Raw genomic sequence first — 12656 nt, 5'->3', positions numbered from 1 at the left:
TGTGCAATTCCCTGCCGCAGAGAGTTGTTGATGCCAGTTCATTGGATATATTCAAGAGGGAGTTCGATATGGCTCTTATGGTTAAGGGGATCAAAGGGTATGGAGAGAAAGCAGGAAAGGGGTACTGAAGGAATGATAAGCCATGATCTTATTGAATGGTGGTGCAGGCTCGAAGGGCCGAATGGCTTACTCCTGCACCTCTTTTCTATGTTTCTAATCCCAACCTGCTCACTGTCCATTACCGTTAATATCCTACCCAGTCTAATCCCAACCTGCTCACTGCCCATTACCGTTAATATCCCACCCAGTCTAATCCCAACCTCCTCCTCTTGACCTCGGTCACCTGCTCACTAATCTAATCCTAACTTCCTGGTCACTACCCATTAGCATTAATATTACACCTTGTCTAATCTCAACCTCGTAGTCACTACCCTTTACAGTTGATATCCAACCTGGTCTATCCCCAACAACCTCCTCACAGCAGATACGCTCACCTTACGCTTTCTGAAAACAATCAAATTATCTATTACAACAATTTATCGATTTGGTTCTGCAACAGTTTCTGGGAATAAATTATGCATTTTAACCGTGATGACGGAAATACAGTTATCCAACATCACCATTAATACTTCGAATTAGCCTCCATTTGTGGCCTCTGACTAAACAGTGAAAACAATCTAAACATTTATTTAATCATAAGCTTTAAGAATCTTGAAGACTTCCATCAACTGCTCACTTAATCTTCTCAACTCTAATGCAATCCCATGCATAACAATGCCCCTCATCCCTGGTAACATCTCCGTGTATCTGCATAACATTTCTAAAGCGCATTTTATTTCCTTTGAACATAAGAAATATGGGCAAGAGTAGGTCACTTTGCCCCTCGAGTCTGCTCCGCCATTCAATAAGGTCATGGCTAATCCGATCCTGGCCTCAACTTCACTTCCCCGCCCGCTCCCCATAACCCATAACTCAGCATTCCGAAATCTGTCTATCTCCACCTTAAATATAATGACCCAGCCTCCACAACTCTCTGGGATAGAGAATTCCAAATATTCACGACCATCTGAGAGAAGAAAATCCTCCTCATCTCAGTTTTAAATGGGCGACCCCTTATTCTGAAACTATACCACTAGTTCTAGATTCCTCCACGAGGGGAAACATCCTCTCAGCATCTACACTTTTAGTGTCTTCTACCTTAAGACCGATACAAAATATTTGTTCAAAGTCACCGCCCTTTCTCTGTTTCCCATTATTGATTACCCAGTCTCATCCTCTCAGGGACCAACGTTTACTTTAGCTACACTCTTCCTGTTTGTATACCTGCAGAAGCTCTTACTGTCTGTTTTATATTTATTGCTGTTTTGCTCTCATAAGCTATCTTCTCTCACTTTATCATTTGTTATCATGGACTGTGCAAAACCACTCAAGTGGGTAAATTACCTGTCCCTCTGCTCTTGTTGATGAACAATGCATGCCAGGGTGACATCAGGAAATTGGGTTTGTCCACTCTGTAATTTCCTGGTCCTGTGCTATGGGTGTGGAAGGTCACTCCCGAGGGGTAGATCAGGAAAATGGTCTCATTCAGTCTGTAATTTCCTGGTCCTGTGCTATGGGTGTGGAAGGTCACTCCCGAGGGGTAGATCAGGAAAATGGTCTCATTCAGTCTGTAATTTCCTGCCCGTGAGCTCTTGGTGTTGAATTCTCTCTCTGGGGGAACATAACAGAATTGAATTCAGTCAATCTGTAATTTTATATTAATTGTGCTCTCATATGGTGGCACCCCGTCATCCAATGCTTTCAATTTCAAATTTCCATCCTCCAATTCAAATACATTCCTGGCATCGACCTTCCCTATTTCTATAAGCTCTTGCAGGCTGACAACCTCCCGTGCCAATATAATTCTCCCTTACTCTAAAACTGGCCTCATGCAACCCTTGGTTCACACCACCACTGGTGGTCAAGCATTTAGGGCCCCACGCTCTGGAATTCACTCCATTAAAACCCTCGCGTTTCCACCTCCCTCTCTTCAAAATTTACCTTTACTCAGGGTGTTGCTCACCTCTAATATCGTATCCTGCTTTACCTCGTGCCCCAGTGTCTAATTCTGCCTCTGTGAAGTGAAGCTTTTCTATATTAAAGTCAATATATAAATGTAAGTTGTTGATGGAAGTCCTGGATACATGACTCCAGTTTTCGAGGTTTCATGCCGGCAGCGAGAATGTAGAATAATGGGTGTCAGGCATTTCAATTACTGAAAGAGAAGTGATTGAAGTGTTGGACTTGTTATCGTGTTTATTAATTCTCTGGACTCTGGGGAGGTACCATCGGATTGGAAAGCAGCTAATGTAACGCCTCTGTTTAAAAAAAGGGGGCAGACAAAAGGCAGGTAACTATAGGCCGGTGAGTTTAACATCTGTAGTGGGGAAAATGCTGGAAGCTATCATTAAGGAAGAAATAGTGGGACATCGAGATAGGAATAGTGCAATCAAGCAGACGCAACGTGGATTCATGAAGGGGAAATCATGTTTAACTAATTTACTGGAATTCTATGAGGATATAACGAGCATGGTGGATAGAGGTATACCGATGGATGTGGTGTATTTAGATTTCCAAAAGGCATTCGATAAGGTGCCACACAAAAGGTTACTGCAGAAGATAAAGGTACGCGGAGTCAGAGGAAATGTATTAGCATGGATCGAGAATTGGCTGGCTAACAGAAAGCAGCGAGTCGGGATAAATGGGTCCTTTTCGGGTTGGAAATCGGTGGTTAGTGGTGTGCCACAGGGATCGGTGCTGGGTCCACAACTATTTACAATATACATAGATGACCTGGAAGAGGGGACAGAGTGTAGTGTAACTATATTTGCAGATGACACAAAGATTAGTGGGAAAGCGGGTTGTGTAGAGGACACAGAGAAGATGCAAAGAGATTTAGATAGGTTAAGTGAAAGGGCTAAGGTTTGGCAGATGGAATACAATGTCGGAAAATGTGAAGTCACCCACCTTGGGGGGGGGGGGGGGGAAAAACAGTAAAAGGAAATATTATTTGAATGGGGAGAAATTACAACATGCTGCGGTGCAGAGGGACCTGGGGGTCCTTGTGCATGAATCCCAAAAAGTTAGTTTGCAGGTGCAGCAGGTAATCAGGAAGGCGAATGGAATGTTGGCCTTCATTGCGAGAGGGATGGAGTACATAGAAACATAGAAAATAGGTGCAGGAGCAGGCCATTCAGCCCTTCTAGCCTGCACCGCCATTCAATGAGTTCATGGCTGAACATGAAACTTCAGTACCCCCTTCCTGCTTTCTCGCCATAACCCTTGATCCCCCGAGTAGTAAGGACTTCATCTAACTCCCTTTTGAATATATTTAGTGAATTGGCCTCAACTACTTTCTGTGGTAGAGAATTCCACAGGTTCACCACTCTCTGGGTGAAGAAGTTTCTCCTCATCTCGGTCCTAAATGGCTTACCCCTTATCCTCAGACTGTGACCCCTGGTTCTGGACTTCCCCAACATTGGGAACATTCTTTCTGCATCTAACCTGTCTAAACCCGTCAGAATTTTAAACGTTTCTATGAGGTCCCCTCTCATTCTTCTGAACTCCAGTGAATACAAGCCCAGTTGATCCAGTCTTTCTTGATAGGTCAGTCCTGCCATCCCAGGAATCAGTCTGGTGAACCTTCGCTGCACTCCCTCAATAGCAAGAATGTCCTTCCTCAAGTTAGGAGAACAAAACTGTACACAATACTCCAGGTGTGGCCTCACCAAGGCCCTGTACAACTGTAGCAACACCTCCCTGCCCCTGTACTCAAATCCTCTCGCTATGAAGGCCAACATGCCATTTGCTTTCTTAACCGCCTGCTGTACCTGCATGCCAACCTTCAATGACTGATGTACCATGACACCCAGGTCTCGTTGCACCTTCCCTTTTCCTAATCTGTCACCATTCAGATAATAGTCTGTCTCTCTCTTTTTACCACCAAAGTGGATAACCTCACATTTATCCACATTATACTTCATCTGCCATGCATTTGCCCACTCACCTAACCTATCCAAGTCACTCTGCAGCCTAATAGCATCCTCCTCGCAGCTCACACTGCCACCCAACTTAGTATCATCCGCAAATTTGGAGATACTGCATTTAATCCCCTCGTCTAAATCATTAATGTACAATGTAAACAGCTGGGGCCCCAGCACAGAACCTTGCGGCACTCCACTAGTCACTGCCTGCCATTCTGAAAAGTACCCGTTTACTCCTACTCTTTGCTTCCTGTCTGACAACCAGTTCTCAATCCACGTCAGCACACTACCCCCAATCCCATGTGCTCTAACTTTGCACATTAATCTCTTGTGTGGGATCTTGTCGAAAGCCTTCTGAAAGTCCAAATATACCACATCAACTGGTTCTCCTTTGTCCACTTTACTGGAAACATCCTCAAAAAATTCCAGAAGATTTGTCAAGCATGATTTCCCTTTCACAAATCCATGCTGACTTGGACCTATCATGTCACCATTTTCCAGATGCACTGCTATGACATCCTTAATAATTGATTCCATCATTTTACCCACTACTGAGGTCAGGCTGACCGGTCTATAATTCCCTGTTTTCTCTCTCCCTCCTTTTTTAAAAAGTGGGGTTACATTGGCTACCCTCCACTCCATAGGAACTGATCCAGAGTCAATGGAATGTTGGAAAATGACTGTCAATGCATCCGCTATTTCCAAGGCCACCTCCTTAAGTAGACTGGGTGTTGTGTAATGAGAGAGGATTAATTAGCAATCTCATTGTGCGAGGCCCCTTGGGGAAGAGTGACCATAATATGGTGGAATTCTGCATTAGGATGGAGAATGAAACAGTAAATTCAGAGACCATGGTCCAGAACTTAAAGAAGGGTAACTTTGAAGGTATGAGGCGAGAATTGGCTAGGATAGATTGGCGAATGATACTTAGGGGGTTGACTGTGGATGGGCAATGGCAGACATTTAGAGACCGCATGGATGAAGTACAACAATTGTACATTCCTGTCTGGCGTAAAAATAAAAAGGGGAAGGTGGCTCAACCGTGGCTATCTAGGGAAATCAGGGATAGTATTAAAGCCAAGGAAGTGGCATACAAATTGGCCAGAAATAGCAGCGAACCTGGGGACTGGGAGAAATTTAGAACTCAGCAGAGGAGGACAAAGGGTTTGATTAGGACAGGGAAAATGGAGTACGAGAAGAAGCTTGCAGGGAACATTAAGGCGGATTGCAAAAGTTTCTATAGGTATGTAAAGAGAAAAAGGTTGGTGAAGACAAACGTAGGTCCCCTGCAGTCAGAATCAGGGGAAGTCATAACGGGGAACAAAGAAATGGCGGATCAATTGAACAAGTACTTTGGTTCGGTATTCACTAAGGAGGATACAAACAACCTTCCGGATATAAAAGGGGTCAGAGGGTCTAGTAAGGAAGAGGAACTGAGGGAAATCTTTATTAGTCGGGAAATTGTGTTGGGGAAATTGATGGGATTGAAGGCAGATAAATCCCCAGGGCCTGATGGCCTGCATCCTAGAGTACTTAAGGAGGTGGCCTTGGAAATAGCGGATGCATTGACAGTCATTTTCCAACATTCCATTGACTCTGGATCAGTTCCTATGGAGTGGAGGGTAGCCAATGTAACCCCACTTTTTAAAAAAGGAGGGAGAGAGAAAACAGGGAATTATAGACCGGTCAGCCTGACCTCAGTAGTGGGTAAAATGATGGAATCAATTATTAAGGATGTCATAGCAGTGCATCTGGAAAATGGTGACATGATAGGTCCAAGTCAGCATGGATTTGTGAAAGGGAAATCATGCTTGACAAATCTTCTGGAATTTTTTGAGGATGTTTCCAGTAAAGTGGACAAAGGAGAACCAGTTGATGTGGTATATTTGGACTTTCAGAAGGCTTTCGACAAGGTCCCACACAAGAGATTAATGTGCAAAGTTAAAGCACATGGGATTGGGGGTAGTGTGCTGACGTGGATTGAGAACTGGTTGTCAGACAGGAAGCAAAGAGTAGGAGTAAACGGGTACTTTTCAGAATGGCAGGCAGTGACTAGTGGAGTGCCGCAAGGTTCTGTGCTGGGGCCCCAGCTGTTTACATTGTACATTAATGATTTAGACGAGGGGATTAAATGCAGTATCTCCAAATTTGCGGATGATACTAAGTTGGGTGGCAGTGTGAGCTGCGAGGAGGATGCTATTAGGCTGCAGAGTGACTTGGATAGGTTAGGTGAGTGGGCAAATGCATGGCAGATGAAGTATAATGTGGATAAATGTGAGGTTATCCACTTTGGTGGTAAAAACAGAGAGACAGACTATTATCTGAATGGTGACAGATTAGGAAAAGGGAAGGTGCAACGAGACCTGGGTGTCATGGTACATCAGTCATTGAAGGTTGGCATGCAGGTACAGCAGGCGGTTAAGAAAGCAAATGGCATGTTGGCCTTCATAGCGAGGGGATTTGAATACAGGGGCAGGGAGGTGTTGCTACAGTTGTACAGGGCCTTGGTGAGGCCACACCTGGAGTATTGTGTACAGTTTTGGTCTCCTAACTTGAGGAAGGACATTCTTGCTATTGAGGGAGTGCAGCGAAGGTTCACCAGACTGATTCCCGGGATGGCGGGACTGACCTATCAAGAAAGATTGGATCAATTGGGCTTGTATTCACTGGAGTTCAGAAGAATGAGAGGGGACCTCATAGAAACGTTTAAAATTCTGACGGGTTTAGACAGGTTAGATGCAGAAAGAATGTTCCCAATGTTGGGGAAGTCCAGAACCAGGGGTCACAGTCTGAGGATAAGGGGTAAGCCATTTAGGACCGAGATGAGGAGAAACTTCTTCACCCAGAGAGTGGTGAACCTGTGGAATTCTCTACCACAGAAAGTAGTTGAGGCCAATTCACTAAATATATTCAAAAGGGAGTTAGATGAAGTCCTTACTACTCGGGGGATCAAGGGTTATGGCGAGAAAGCAGGAAGGGGGTACTGAAGTTTCATGTTCAGCCATGAACTCATTGAATGGCGGTGCAGGCTAGAAGGGCTGAATGGCCTGCTCCTGCACCTATTTTCTATGTTTCTATGTTTCTAAGTACTCTAGGATGCAGTCCATCAGGCCCTGGGGATTTATCGGCCTTCAATCCCATCAATTTCCCCAACACAATTTCCCGACTAATAAAGATTTCCCTCAGTTCCCCCTCCTTACTAGACCCTCTGACCCCTTTTATATCCGGAAGGTTGTTTGTATCCTCCTTAGTGAATACCGAACCAAAGTACTTGTTCAATTGGTCTGCCATTTCTTTGTTCCCCGTTATGACTTCCCCTGATTCTGACTGCAGGGGACCTACGTTTGTCTTCACCAACCTTTTTCTCTTTACATACCTATAGAAACTTTTGCAATCCGCCTTAATGTTCCCTGCAAGCTTCTTCTCGTACTCCATTTTCCCTGCCCTAATCAAACCCTTTGTCCTCCTCTGCTGAGTTCTAAATTTCTCCCAGTCCCCAGGTTCGCTGCTATTTCTGGCCAATTTGTATGCCACTTCCTTGGCTTTAATACTATCCCTGATTTCCCTTGATAGCCACGGTTGAGCCACCTTCCCTTTTTTATTTTTACGCCAGACAGGAATGTACAATTGTTGTAATTCATCCATGCGGTCTCTAAATGTCTGCCATTGCCCATCCACAGTCAACCCCCTAAGTATCATTCGCCAATCTATCCTAGCCAATTCATGCCTCATACCTTCAAAGTTACCCTTCTTTAAGTTCTGGACCATGGTCTCTGAAATTACTGTTTCATTCTCCATCCAAATGCAGAATTCCACCATATTATGGTCACTCTTCCCCAAGGGGCCTCGCACAATGAGATTGCTAATTAATCCTCTCTCATTACACAACACCCAGTCTAAGATGGCCTCCCCCCTAGTTGGTTCCTCAACATATTGGTCTAGAAAACCATCCCTTATGCACTCCAGGAAATCCTCCTCCACCGTATTGCTTCCAGTTTGGCTAGCCCAATCTATGTGCATATTAAAGTCACCCATTATAACTGCTACACCTTTATTGCATGCACCCCTAATTTCCTGTTTGATGCCCTCCCCAACATCCCTATTACTGTTTGGAGGTCTGTACACAACTCCTACTAATGTTTTTTGCCCTTTGGTGTTCTGCAGCTCTACCCATATAGATTCCACATCATCCAAGCTAATGTCTTTCCTAACTATTGCATTAATCTCCTCTTTAACCAGCAATGCTACCCCACCTCCTTTTCCTTTTATTCTATCCTTCCTGAATGTTGAATACCCCTGGATGTTGAGTTCCCAGCCCTGATCATCCTGGAGCCACGTCTCCGTAATCCCAATCACATCATATTTGTTAACATCTATTTGCACAATTAATTCATCCACCTTATTGCGGATACTCCTTGCATTAAGACACAAAGCCTTCAGGCTTGTTTTCTTAACACCCTTTGTCCTTTTAGAATTTTGCTGTACAGTGGCCCTTTTTGTTCTTTGCCTTGGGTTTCTCTGCCCTCCACTTTTCCTCATCTCCTTTCTGTCTTTTGCTTTTGTCTCCTTTTTGTTTCCCTCTGTCTCCCTGCATTGGTTCCCATCCCCCTGCCATATTAGTTTAAATCCTCCCCAACAGCACTAGCAAACACTCCCCCTAGGACATTGGTTCCGGTCCTGCCCAGGTGCAGACCGTCCGGTTTGTACTGGTCCCACCTCCCCCAGAACCGGTCCCAATGCCCCAGGAATTTGAATCCCTCCCTGCTGCACCACTGCTCAAGCCACGTATTCATCTGCGATTCCTACTCTGACTATCACGTGGCACTGGTAGCAATCCCGAGATTACTACTTTTGAGGTCCTACTTTTTAATTTAGCTCCTAGCTCCTTAAATTCGTTTCGTAGGACCTCATCCCTCTTTTTACCTATGTCGTTGGTACCAATGTGCACCACGACAACTGGCTGTTCTCCCTCCCATTTCAGAATGTCCTGCACCCGCTCCGAGACATCCTTGACCCTTGCACCAGGGAGGCAACATACCATCCTGGAGTCTCGGTTGCGGCCGCAGAAACGCCTATCTATTCCCCTCACAATTGAATCCCCTATCACTATCGCTCTCCCACTCTTTTTCTTGCCCTCCTGTGCAGCAGAGCCAGCCACGGTGCCATGAACTTGGCTGCTGCTGCCCTCCCCTGATGAGTCATTCCCCTCAACAGTATCCAAAGCGGTGTATCTGTTTTGCAGGGGGATGACCACAGGGGACCCCTGCACTACCTTCCTTGCACTACTCTTCCTGCTGGTCTTCCATTCCCTATCTGGCTGTGGACCCTTTCCCTGCGGTAAGACCAACTCACTACACGTGATACTCACGTCATTCTCAGCATCGTGGATGCTCCAGAGTAAATCCACCCTCAGCTCCAATTCCGCAACGCGGACCGTCAGGAGCTGGAGGTGGACACACTTCCCGCACACGTAGTCGTCAGGGACACCGGAAGTGTCCCTGAGTTCTCACATGGTACAGGAGGAGCATAACACCCGACCGAGCTCTCCTGCCATGTCTTAACCCTTAGATACACTTAAACTGGTAATAACAATGTTAAAAGTTACTGACCAATATAAGAAGAAAAAGAAAAACTACTCACCAATCACCAGCCAATCACTTACCCCCTAGGCTGTGACGTCACCTTTGTATCTTTGCCTTCTCCCTGTAGCTGCACCGGTACGCCTCTCGCCGACCCCGGACTCGCGCTGCTCCGAGCTCCCGCCTCCTCGACTGACTGCTCGACTCCCGCTGGCCTTTATAGGCCTCTCGCCGACCCCGGACTCGAGCTGCTCCGAGCTCCCGCCTCCTCGACTGACTGCTCCGAGCTCCCGCTGGCCTTTATAGGCCTCTCGCCGACCCCGGACTCGCGCTGCTCCGAGCTCCCGCCTCCTCGACTGACTGCTCGAACTGCTCGACTCCCGCTGGCCTTTATAGGCCTCTCGCCGACCCCGGACTCGCGCTGCTCCGAGCTCCCGCCTCCTCGACTGACTGCTCGAACTGCTCGACTCCCGCTGGCCTTTATAGGCCTCTCGCCGACCCCGGACTCGCGCTGCTCCGAGCTCCCGCCTCCTCGACTGACTGCTCGAACTGCTCGACTCCCGCTGGCCTTTATAGGCCTCTCGCCGACCCCGGACTCGCGCTGCTCCGAGCTCCCGCCTCCTCGACTGACTGCTCGAACTGCTCGACTCCCGCTGGCCTTTATAGGCCTCTCGCCGACCCCGGACTCGCGCTGCTCCGAGCTCCCGCCTCCTCGACTGACTGCTCGAACTGCTCGACTCCCGCTGGCCTTTATAGGCCTCTCGCCGACCCCGGACTCGCGCTACAAAAGCAGGGAGGTCATGCTGCAACTGTACAGGTTATTGCTGAGACCGCACCTGGAGTACTGCGTGCAGTTTTGGTCACCTTACTTAAGGAAGGATATACTAGCTTTGGAGGGGGTACAGAGACGATTCACTAGGCTGATTCCGGAGATGAGGGGGTTACCTTATGATGATAGATTGAGTAGGCTGGGTCTTTACTCGTTGGAGTTCAGAAGGATGAGGGGGTGATCTTATAGAAACATTTAAAATAATTAAAGGGATAGACAAGATAGAGGCAGAGAGGTTGTTTCCACTGGTCGGGGAGACTAGAACTAGGGGGCACAGCCTCAAAATACGGGGGAGCCAATTTAAAACCCGAGTTGAGAAGGAATTTCTTCTCCCAGAGGGTTGTGAATCTGTGAAATTCTCTGCCCAGGGAAGCAATTGAGGCTAGCTCATTGAATGTATTCAAATCACAGATAGATAGATTTTTAACCAATAAGGGAATTAAGGGTTATGGGGAGCGGGCGGGTAAGTGGAGCTGAGTCCACGGCCAGATCAGCCATGATCTTGTTGAGTGACGGAGCAGGCTCGAGGGGCTAGTTGGCCTACTCTTGTTCCTAATTCTTATGTTAATGGTCAAGTTATGAGTATATTCAAGACTGAGGTCAATAGATTGTTGGTATTCTCAGAACAAAAGCACATGAGTAATAGATTGGCTGCTGTTTTATTTCTCAGTAAATCACAGTGTGACAAACAAGTGCATCATATTGTCAATCAGTAATCTGATGTTATGTTGGATATTGCAGGGCAGAGAAAACGAATACCATCAAAACTGCAGATTGTCAGTGATTCCTGATTCTCCAAGAACAATAGTTCTGATTTTCTGTTTTAGTTTCATCAAATTTCTTTGCCATTAATGACTGAATCAACATGTTTACAGAATATACAGCCCCTGTCCAGAATGGATCAGTACCCAGTTCAGTGACTGCCTTATTGCTCAAAACAACTGGGAAATCCCATCATTGAGCAGATCCTTTGCTTTTCATTCTCAGTATTTGTATTTCACTTCGCTCCTCAATATATTCATTATTATCCTTTACAGAAAGTCACTGAGCTCGCCGAGAAGGGAAACCGGGCGGGCAGTTCTAAACTGCTCCTAAATCTGGTGATGGAGAAAGGCTCAAAGGCCCAAAGGGTGATGTGGGAATCTTTTGTCAAAATGTGCCACAGGTTACCAAAGTTGAACAAAATACTGAAAGAAATACAGGAACACGGTACGGTAACATCACCCACTGAATTCAATTTCAGATTCAAACACTACAGATTTTACTATAATATCTGATTTCATGACCGTTACTTGATTTAAACAGGTTCTGATCCACTTGTTTACATGAACATCGCACGAGGTTTATCCAAAGTACCAAGTCACCTGGAAGGTAAGTGATGAAATGCAGATTTCAAATTGTTTACTTCACTTCTGAGAATCCGAATATTTAACTGTTTTGAGGTTATTAGCATCTGGGAATCTGGATGTCAAAGATCGAGGGAAATAGGATTCAACGTTGCATAGATTTGGCATCGAAGCTCAACTATTGTATATAGATTTGTTTCATATAAATATGCGAACTTGCAATCGTTCACTGAATCCAGTTGCTTGTCAGTATCACTTGGACATCTTATACACATCTGGCAGGATCGTGATGCTACGTGAAAACCCCCACAGACCTAGAAAGATCCAGATACATTGAAACCCCATACACACCTGGCAGGATCCTGATACACTGAAACCCCATACACACCTGACAGGATCCTGATACACTGAAACCCCATACACACCTGGCAGGGTCCTGATACACTGAAACCCCATACACACCTGGCAGGGTCCTGATACACTGAAACCCCATACACACCTGGCAGGATCCTGATACACTGAAACCCCATACACACCTGACAGGGTCCTGATACACTGAAACCCCATACACACCTGACAGGGTCCAGATACACTGAAAACCCATACACACCTGGCAGGGTCCTGATACACTGAAACCCCATACACACCTGACAGGGTCCAGATACACTGAAAACCCATACACACCTGGCAGGGTCCTGATACACTGAAACCCCATACACACCTGACAGGGTCCTGATACGCTGAAACCCCATACACACCTGACAGGGTCCTGATACACTGAAACCCCATACACACCTGACTGGGTCCTGATACACTGAAACCCCATACACACCTGACAGGGTCCTGATACACTGAAACCCCATACACACCTGACAGGGTC

At 46.2% G+C, this 12656-nt stretch overlaps 3 protein-coding genes across 10 annotated transcripts in view; 2 read left to right on the top strand and 1 right to left on the bottom strand.

Annotated features, from left to right (window-relative positions):
- LOC139242937 (uncharacterized) overlaps window positions 1-12656 on the bottom strand; it is a 596540-nt gene that overhangs the window by 112612 nt on the left and 471272 nt on the right. For all 6 annotated transcript variants that reach the window (XR_011589402.1, XR_011589400.1, XR_011589399.1 and 3 more), the window contains exon 10: window positions 1444-1677. The gene's annotated coding sequence lies outside the window, so the exon portion shown is untranslated. The remainder of the gene's footprint in view (window positions 1-1443; window positions 1678-12656) is intronic.
- LOC139242933 (NACHT, LRR and PYD domains-containing protein 3-like) overlaps window positions 1-12656 on the top strand; it is a 207331-nt gene that overhangs the window by 25290 nt on the left and 169385 nt on the right. For 2 of the 3 annotated variants that reach the window (XM_070870577.1, XM_070870578.1), the window contains 2 exons: window positions 11468-11639; window positions 11736-11801. The exons of the other annotated variant lie outside the window; for it this stretch is intronic. In XM_070870577.1, the coding sequence (XP_070726678.1) occupies window positions 11468-11639; window positions 11736-11801 (238 nt within the window). The remainder of the gene's footprint in view (window positions 1-11467; window positions 11640-11735; window positions 11802-12656) is intronic. 3 annotated transcript variants of the gene reach the window in all.
- The window catches only part of LOC139242931 (NACHT, LRR and PYD domains-containing protein 3-like), a 136468-nt gene that overhangs the window by 14754 nt on the left and 109058 nt on the right, over window positions 1-12656 (top strand). The window lies entirely within an intron of this gene.

The sequence above is a fragment of the Pristiophorus japonicus genome, unplaced genomic scaffold, assembly GCF_044704955.1.
Source record: "Pristiophorus japonicus isolate sPriJap1 unplaced genomic scaffold, sPriJap1.hap1 HAP1_SCAFFOLD_154, whole genome shotgun sequence".
Taxonomy (NCBI): Eukaryota; Metazoa; Chordata; class Chondrichthyes; family Pristiophoridae; genus Pristiophorus; species Pristiophorus japonicus.
Note: the sequence above shows the minus strand (reverse complement) of the source record. Positions and strands in the feature narration are given on the sequence as shown.